We start from the raw sequence: 9,693 nt of genomic DNA on the forward strand, positions 1-9,693 counted from the left end.
TCTCTAGCTCACTCAGTATGCCCCTTCTTGTGCTTATTGATTTCTCACGGTATTGGTTTTCTTCTTGGGGTCTTTACATTGGGAATTGTAGACATACTAAACATTGATCAAAACGGAAGTATACAGTATTTGATATCCTCTAATGGGTCCGGGTCTGATCCCATGACATAAATAGCCTATTACATGAGACTTGCTGTGAAGAACAGGCAGGGGTCTAATGTGTATTCATCATAAGCGGCGGAGATCATACAGAATAATAGTAAGACCATTTCTGGAGTCAGAACAAACAATGGCAATTCTACAATGTAAAAATCTCGCCTAGTGTGTAAGTAAGGACGCACATCTCATAACAATAACTGCTCCACATGACACATTGTGGGAAGCAACGCCTAGTCAATGCAGAAGAGAGACTATTGGCTGCAGTAAGTGACACATCCTACATGTCACCTTCTCTGCTCCCTATAAAGTGTGGAAGCCAGCACCCAGTCCCCACGAATAAGCAGGGCACCCACCTTGTATAGAGACAGAAAGACTGGCAATCACTGCACTCATCAGTCTCTCACTTCCTGGAGCCTGCTCTTGTCCTAGAGGTTTGTGTAGTAGGGTGAGCTGTGGTGGCCCCTGCAGGTGGGAAGACAGGAGCAGAGAAATAGATCCGTAGGAGCTGAGAAACTATTTGGGAACTTTGGAGTAACTTGCAGGACAGATGGATCCTCCAACACCAGGATGCTCAATCACAAGACAAGAAGCGATGAAAGTGAGGACAACCAGAGACTGACCATCTAGTTACCAAGAGGCTGGAGGACAAGGGGCGGACAGCAACGTTTTCCATCAACTTGGTTTTGTCTTCAGTTGATCTACATCTCCCTAACCAGGCAGAGAAGATTGAGGCGTTTTATTGGGACCAGGTTTGCTGCGGTTCGGTGAGATTTATCCATTGGGGAACCCCCATGCACTAAACATGACCAGGCACATGTGGTTCTCCTTACCTTACCCTTCCAAGCCCTTCAGGAGAACTGATGCGTTGAACACCTCTGGCATCTACTCTGCCCCGTATGGCTTCCCCAACATCTCCTCCTTCTTCGACGGGGACCTAAATATTGAGGACATTGGAGACTTTGAGAACAACACCAAGTATGAAGCGGAGTCACAGAGCTCCACGGTCAAAGCCCTGCTCATCGTCGCCTACTCAGTGATCATTGTCATCTCTCTGTTTGGGAATATCTTGGTGTGTCACGTTGTCATCAAGAACAAGAGGATGCAGTCTGCCACCAGCCTCTTCATTGTCAACCTGGCAGTGGCAGATATCATGATCACCCTGCTCAACACCCCTTTCACTTTGGTGAGACAGTGCTGGGGGGTTCTCCTTTGTTTGTCCCACCCTGTCAGCAGTTTAAACACCAACCTGTGCCTCCCCCACCCTTGTTGGTCATTGACATTGTTTCAAGATAATAATAATAATAATAATAATAATAATAATAATACAAATCCCATTAGTGGTAGAGAGTCCAGCAATGCATTAGAGAAGGAAACCTTACTGCCAGCTTCTTGCAAAAGGTTTTTTTTTTAAAAAAGCCTTTACATATAAAAGCAGTCATGCTACCTTCTGATAATCGCTCACATCATTGCCACTTGGCTCCAGTTAAGGAGATTGTCTCATGATCTCCAGTTAAGGAGATTGTCCTGCAGTGGTGTTGGAATGTGCATCTTGTGATTGGGAAAGCCTTGTCTAATTGATGTGTCTGTGGGCTGTAGATTCACTGTCCAGATGCCTTTTATGCCAGTCCATTCTTCTCCAGTAATAACATATATACAGGAGGGTGGCTAATCATCACAAGCCGCAGGAAGCAGCAGGAAGCAGCAGTCCCCTTTACCATCTCTCCCCTTGCTGTTAGATCTTTGTGCTTCTACTCCAGACAGCAAGCACCATACGGTATTACAGAAGACAGCCTGTTATGTTCTGCTTATGGGAATATAAGAAGCCTTGCCTCTTTCTTTCCTGTGTCTCTCCCTTTTCTGTATCTCTCTATTCTGGGGGAGGGAGTTCTCTGTAACTCTGTTACTGCCCTTCTGTAAGAAGTCCCCGATACATCAGCCCAGGAGCACTGATTCTTTGTAACTCCCTTGCAAAGAGCGTGTGACGAATTGTATAATAATACTGGATTTCATCTTCTAGGAGATCCTCGTGGGTGCCCTTGGGTCTTTTGCTCTGTCAAAGTGATTTGAGTATACAGGAACAGGGAGCAGGAAGGCTATATACCCACATCTCTGTTCTTAATGTGTGTTTCCTATACAAGATACATTTAGTAAGCGTGTTTCTCTCTTGACAGTATTCCCATATTGTTATGCAGATATTTCCATTTGCCAAGCTGTCTCTGTGTGCTTATTATGCATATTATATTGTGTCTGGTATGTGACTACATAAAAGCTGATGTCCAGGAGTTTTCAAGGCAGCACAAGCTTTATTTTGTAAAATATTTCCATTTTCTTTGACAGATCTGGTAGTTCACCCTCCCCCCCCCGGTTTAACGCGTGTTACCCCCACTAACATTCGTATAAGATTGATCTATGTGACATTTCTTTCTTTTTTCTCTGGATCAATGGACCATATTCACTAAGGGGGCTACACTTTAGCAGACCCTAACTCCCATTCAAATCCGTTAAAGATTAGCACCATTAAGTGACTATGGGCCAATCGTGTTCAAATAGAAATCCTATGCAGTGTTTCCGGTGTAATACGCAGTTTAGGGGTACACTAGCCATGTTAGTGCAGGAGAAAATGATATTATGTTGCAGATTATGATGCTTTTTAGTGGAGTTTTTTTTATAGATGTATTGGACACCAGGGAAGTCTGAATGAAATTCTCATATTGGTCTATAACAAATTATTAATGTGCATTACAGAACAGCATACAGTATGTATTGTGCAAAACACCATGTAGTGTAGCTATGAAGTGAAGAGCTGAAACACATTTGCGTGTAACTGTGAATATGACTTATCTTTAGTGATTCAAAAACTGTTTGGTCAAATTACTCAAAATTATTTTACTTTTCCTAAACTTTAAATCGAGCAAGTGAGTGAGTGTCACACTGCAAGTGTTATATCATGTTAGGGGAACTTTAGGAGTATGTACACTACCTTCAAGAAAGGGGGTTTCTTTTAATCAGACTCATTGTCCCTGACACTTTAGCAAAATATTGACGTGTGTGATTTTCTTTCAAAATATGTGAGAAATCATGTGAGAAGTGGGAGATATTCACACGTGCAATATCTAGATCTCTTTGCATTGAATAGGTCAGTTTGTACAGGGTATCCTATCCACGTGGTAGCTACAATGTATCCTTTAACTGTCATTGGGCCATGCTCATGCTAATTTGCATCCTTAATGCCTATTAATAACTTTGTAATGTCAGAATGACTTTTACATTGAGATGCCAGGTGGTGTCTCAACAATCCCAAAGGTATTAATATATTGACGTTGAAAATGCAAGAGCTTTTATTTCATAAATGAACCAAAATGTCACCAAAGTGGAACTGAAAAAAATTCTCACTGGATCTGGGGGAGGGGGCAGTGCGTGCAAAAATTCTATGTACAGCACTGCATACAGTGTCAGCGCTATACAAGGGGAAGAGGGGAGAATCAAAGGACTTTGGCAAAATCTCAGGATATGATTTTGGAAATTATAACATCTAACAATTGATCTGGAAAGTGATAGAGAGTGTGTAATAATATGCACTTTACATGAATAAGAATGAGTACCCACTCAAACCCCTCTACTGGGTAAGAGGAATAAATACAATATAGACACAAATATAAATAGTATTATATGTAAAGTAACCAACACTCAGAAGATGTCTCCTTAAAAGGAGGCTTCGCAGCACGAAACATGGAGTCTCCTTTGTCAGCCTAGAACTTGATTTATATTTCTGGTGAAGTTAAGTTATTTTCACATATTGATTGTATTTCTTGTCTATATTATAATACATTTGGTGTCTATTTTTTGATTGCTTAAATTGCAATTATCTGTAATAATGTTGACATTTTTTGCTGTGATTACATTCTGATATTGTATATAAATAAATTTACCTCCATTATTGTCTTGATACTGATTTATTAGTGACTTCAGCTCCACGTTGTTTTTTTGTGTTGTTATAATATACAGTAACACATAATATACTGTATGATATATTAATCATTGTTACTCTCCTTGCTCTCTCCTCAGGTCCGTTTTGTAAGCAGTACCTGGGTGTTTGGGAAGCTCATGTGCCACTTAAGCCGCTATGTCCAGTACTGCTCTGTCCATGTGTCCGTGCTGACCCTCACGGCTATTGCTCTGGACAGACACCAGGTGAGCAGACTCAGGATCCAGCTCTCAGCCTCCTGCATGAGAACTTATCCAAGGCTGGCATTTATCAATTACTATTTCCCATTGTTTTCATGGAAAATAAACATAGGAGCTAACCCAGAGCACCTGTTTGCAAGGTGTGCACAATAAAACATAGCACTATTTCAGTATTTACAATTTGACAGAGGTTATGGGGTTATCGTTTTATTTTGCTTGCAAATAATTTATTTTCAAATCCTGCCTGGTCTGTTGGTAATGAGGATACCATTTATTTATTGCACGTGTCTATTGCTGGACAATGTAATTAGGTACAAATGAATGGTGACTTATTTGACCTTAGTCCTACTTTATGTACAAGGACATACGGGGTTCAAGTTAGAAAAAAGCAGAACAGTGATAGAGGAGAGAGTACTTTTTCAGTAATGATAGAGGAGAGAGTACTTTTTCAGTAATGATAGAGGAGAGAGTACTTTTTCAGTAATGATAGAGGAGAGAGTACCTTTTCAGTAATGATAGAGGAGGGAGTACTTTTTCAGTAATGATAGAGGAGGGAGTACTTTTTCAGTAATGATAGAGGGAGTACTTTTTCAGTAATGATAGAGGAGGGAGTACTTTTTCAGTAATGATAGAGGAGGGAGTACTTTTTCAGTAATGATAGAGGGAGTACTTTTTCAGTAATGCCGCAATGAAGGGTTGGCAGTTTTGAGCATGTTGCCTACACGCCTGCTAGACCTGTTAGTATTGTATCTGAAAAGTATTTTCCAGCTCAGATAATACCCTCCTAATAATTGGGAATGGATTAGATTGATAGTTACTAAGTAAGCAATTACTCAGGTGTTACTGCTACCCACAGTGGTTGAACTAGAGTGTCTTGAAGGTGACCTAGTCTTAGTGTTACCACCTGATCACAGGTTGTAGGAACAATGTTAGCCAGTGTACTACATTCAATTTACCATCACACTTTCAGCACTCATTTTTAACAGCACTCATATCTCACAGAAGTGGTTGTGCACTAGGAGGTTCCAACACATGTATCCTTCCTGCTCAGGTTATCATGCATCCATTGAAACCCAGGATGTCCACTGTTAAAGGCATCATCTGCATCATTGTCATCTGGTTCATGGCCAGCGGCTTCTCACTGCCACATGCCGTCTATCAGAAGCTAGAAGAGTTTTACATTGGGTAAGTGGACCAGGCTCCATTGCTTTTTTACAGCATCATTGTTTAGAGACATAAGACTGAATGTGCAAGGTAACAAACACCCTATCATATGACTCTTTGTACCACTCATAAAGTCATCATGCCTGGGTTAGAGTCTCCTCATAATGCAGACAGATGTCTCAGATTGCATTTGTTCCCCTGACTTCTGCCTATATTTAACGTATCATTGTATGGTCAGTCCAAACACTTTCAGAATTAACTTATTGTTTTAGCCACTGTCACCTCTGCTGGGAAACTTCCCCACAAAGGTGCTGTCCATTTGGGGTTTAAGAAATTGCTCACACTCACACTCCGGCTTCAGAGCCTGACCTCTTGTCCAAACTCCACGCTTTCCCTGTAACATGCTTCAGTCCGTCACCTTAACATCGTGTAAACATGAGTCCCATGTAGAGCTGAAAGAGCTGTATCTATAAGTCTGCAGGCACAATGAGTCACTGCCCTGAAGAATTTACCATGTGTAGGGGCCTATGGCACAGGGAGATAAGGGAATTAGCCCAAGATCTCAAAGAGAGTTGACACTGGGATTCAAACTGGGTTCACTTCAAAGCTGGTGCTTTTACTACAAAGCGGTTTGTTCAATGGGGTATGAAGATTGATACGTTTCTATCAGTGTGTCACCTTACTGATACACTTGATGTACATTTGTATCTTACCGTGCACCCCAAAACTGGAACAACCTACCAAAGACTCTCACATCCATCACCAGTTTAAGTTCTTTCAAATCTAAGGCTGTCTCACATTTTAATCTGGTCTGTAACTGTTTCATACGCCCATAATATATATTTTCTTTAACTGTGCCTGCAATGTCTTGTATATAATGTATACCCTGTTCATTTAACTGTATTTGTAACCATGTATTATTTGTCTTAACTCTGTGCCCAGGACATACTTGAAAACGAGAGGTAACTCTCAGTGTATTACTTCCTGGTAATATATTTTATAAATAAATAAATTCTCCATTGTTCCAAGCTAACACATTTGGCTCATTGTCCAAATAGCATTTGATCTAACACAGCCTCTTTCTTTCTTGTGCAGAAACACAGTGCGGATGGTCTGTCTTCCTAGCTTCCCGCACCCAGCTGACCTCTTTTGGAAGTACCTGGACCTTGCCACACTTGTGCTCCTGTACGTCTTGCCCTTGATCGTCATTTCCATCACCTACACCATGGTGGCCAAAAAGCTGTGGCTGAGGAACGCCATCGGGGACATTACCATGGAGCAATACTACGCACATCGGAGGAAGAAGAAGATGACCCTGAAGATGCTGATGTTAGTGGTGGTAGTTTTTGCCGTCTGTTGGTTCCCGTTGAACTGTTACCTGGTCCTGATGTCCAGCAAAGTCATCAGCAGCAACAATGCCTTGTACTTCGCTTTCCACTGGTTCGCCATGAGCAGCACATGCTACAACCCGTTCATCTACTGCTGGCTGAACAAGAGCTTCCGCTCAGAGCTCAAAGCTCTGCTGTGTGTGTGCCGGAGAAGGAGCCCAGCGCAGAGCCATGCTCTGCAATCCGTCACACCCCCCTTCCGACACGCCTGGACAGAGAACAGTCACTTTAAGCCAGGTAACGGCTCCCAGAGTGCTGGCTCAGCCACTAACATTAACTCAGGGAGGACCGACATGTCCAGCGTGGAGCCCATTGTCACAGTGAGCTGAAGAGGCCCTGCAGTGCAAGTGGAACCCCTGGGATGACGGGGGGCAGCAAAGGAGTATCAAAGGAGTAAAAGACGATAGGACGGGGGTCATTCAAAACAGCGGCCCGGTAAAGCAAAGTTCTTACAGTCATGGGAAAGTGGACTCCCATGCCACACTCCGACATGTTTATTCCATGTCATAATAAAAATGGGGAAAAGATGACTACGTGGGAAGAGAAAAGACAATCACTAGTGGAAGTGGGTGGACATTTCCTTGCACAGTTTCACCAGGAAGGGAAAAGGAACAGTTGCCACATTGTTGATTGACATTTTTTTTTTATTCTGACCGTTTTTTAAATGATCAGCTATTAGCTGTCTATGTTATGTGTCCAAACGCCAGAAGTGCGCCGAACCCACAATTCTCACGGGACAGCGTTCAACAAACAGGCCTGGCTCGAACTGGACTGATTATTGTTGTTATTATTATTATATTTATAATGCTCCAACAGATTCCGTAGCGCAGTGCAATAGGGTTGGAGAACAAAAACAATAAAAGAACAAATGTAAAACTTACATTGTTACAGTGAGTAAGGCGCGTCCTGCCCCAAGAAGCTTACAATCTATAAGAAAGGGTAAGTGGAAATGTAGGGTACAGGGGGATAATCTAGGGCATTCTCTGGCCAGTTTTCGATAAGTCTTCGGGCGTGCCTGTGCCTCATTTCAAGGAATTCTAAACCTGTTCAAGATTGGTAAAAAATATATTTTGACTTCATTTTAGAAGAGTTCAGACACAGTTTTCTTTAAACCATCACACGTCACAAAGGAGCCATTCTCTCCATATTGCAATAGAGAGGGGGGGGGGTGCCTGTAAGGTTGTGGGGGGCAGACTGTGGAAATGAGGTAAAGAATCTAAAAGAAAAAGATGCTGTTTGCTTTCTCTGCGCCGCTCACATCAGACTCACTGACGCTCTCTGTGCACCGCTCACATGTCCAGACTCACTGACGCTTTCTGTGCGTCGCTCACATCTCTGGCTCACTGATGCTTTCTGTGCGCTGCTCACATCTCCGGACTCACTGACGCATTCTGTGCGCTTCTCACATCTCCCGTCTCACCGACACACAATTCAATGGGTTAGACTAAAAAGGATCTCAGATATTTTCCCTTTTTCACCTGAGATTAGACGCGGCGTCAGTATTTCTTCATTGATTTCTCTGTCACAGCCTTGCCTTAAAATCGTGGCTGGAATGTAAATTCCTATGTACAAGTAAATCATTCCTCTGTGGGGAGGGAGATAGCTTTTTAATCTGGGTTAATAAAATAAAATCCTGAGAAATAAATCTATAGTTTTTGTCATCACCCTGATGACACTGTGTGACTCATTTAAAGTTAGTGTCACAAACTGGAATTTAGTATCACCCATTGGAAGCTACCTGTGCATTTATTGGTACTGTGTACATGTGCATTGGAAGCTACAGTACCTGTGCATTTGTAGGTACATGTGCATTGGAAGCTACAGTACCTGTGCATTTGTAGGTACATGTGCATTTGAAGCTACCTGTGCATTGGAAGCTACCTGTGCATTGGAAGCTACCTGTGCATTTGTAGGTACATGTGCATTGGAAGCTACCTGTGCATTGGAAGCTACCTGTGCATTTGAAGCTACCTGTGCATTTGAAGCTACCTGTGCATTGGAAGCTACCTGTGCATTGGAAGCTACCTGTGCATTGGTAGTGTAAGAGACATGTGCAGAGGCATGCAATAGAGACTGTTTTTAAGGTGAAGTTAAAATAAGGCTTTATTGCCTGTTCCTGTAAACAATACAGCAAACAAAAATATATATAAAACAATAAACACCTATCCCTGTGTAAGGACTAATTTACTTATCCAGCCTCTCTGCAAGGCTAGGGGGGGGAAGCCCCTTAACCACTTTTCACCCCAAAGTCTCAGCGGTACCTTAACGCAGGTGGCCCTTCAGGTCAGAGGGGTTCTGAGTAGGTGTCTGCTTGAGGGTCCAGGCATAGGGGTCTGGTCCCCTTTTGTCTTTCTCCCAGAACACAGCCATCCTTTTCCTTATGTCAGCTCCTCTGTGCATTGGAAGCTACCTGTGCATTGGAAACTACCTGTACATTTGAAGTCAGATAATTTTACTGCAACTATTTGCAATGAACTTTATCTAATTTGAAGTGAATCTCACTCACCTGGTTCCACTCATTTAGAGCTAATATAAGGTGAATGAAACCATCATATTAACTTTATAGTGAATATAACTAAATCTCACTTATGTGGCGTAATTTTCACTTATTGGAAAACAGGACTTATCTGAATCAGTGGCTCAGTGAGTAAAGACACTGATTCTGAGAACAATGGCACTGAGTGTGAAGCAGGGGAGCCTGGGAGAAGGAGCAGCTCAGTGAGTAAAGACACTGGCTGGCAGTGAGTGTGAAGCAGGAGAAGGAGCAGCTCAGTGAGTAAAGACACTGACTGGCAGT

At 42.4% G+C, this 9,693-nt stretch overlaps 1 protein-coding gene across 1 annotated transcript; it reads left to right on the top strand.

Moving 5' to 3' along the window:
* Nucleotides 1-478: 478 nt before the first annotated feature.
* LOC142467715 (G-protein coupled receptor 83-like) lies at nt 479-7,736 on the top strand. The gene is made up of 4 exons (XM_075573630.1): nt 479-1,342; nt 4,225-4,350; nt 5,396-5,529; nt 6,604-7,736. Exons 1-4 carry the CDS (start codon nt 962-964, stop codon nt 7,223-7,225), a joined length of 1,263 nt encoding a protein of 420 aa, XP_075429745.1. The 5' UTR covers nt 479-961; the 3' UTR covers nt 7,226-7,736.
* The last annotated feature ends 1,957 nt before the right edge of the window (nt 7,737-9,693 follow it).

Source organism: Ascaphus truei, chromosome 16, assembly GCF_040206685.1.
Source record: "Ascaphus truei isolate aAscTru1 chromosome 16, aAscTru1.hap1, whole genome shotgun sequence".
Taxonomy (NCBI): domain Eukaryota; kingdom Metazoa; phylum Chordata; class Amphibia; order Anura; family Ascaphidae; genus Ascaphus; species Ascaphus truei.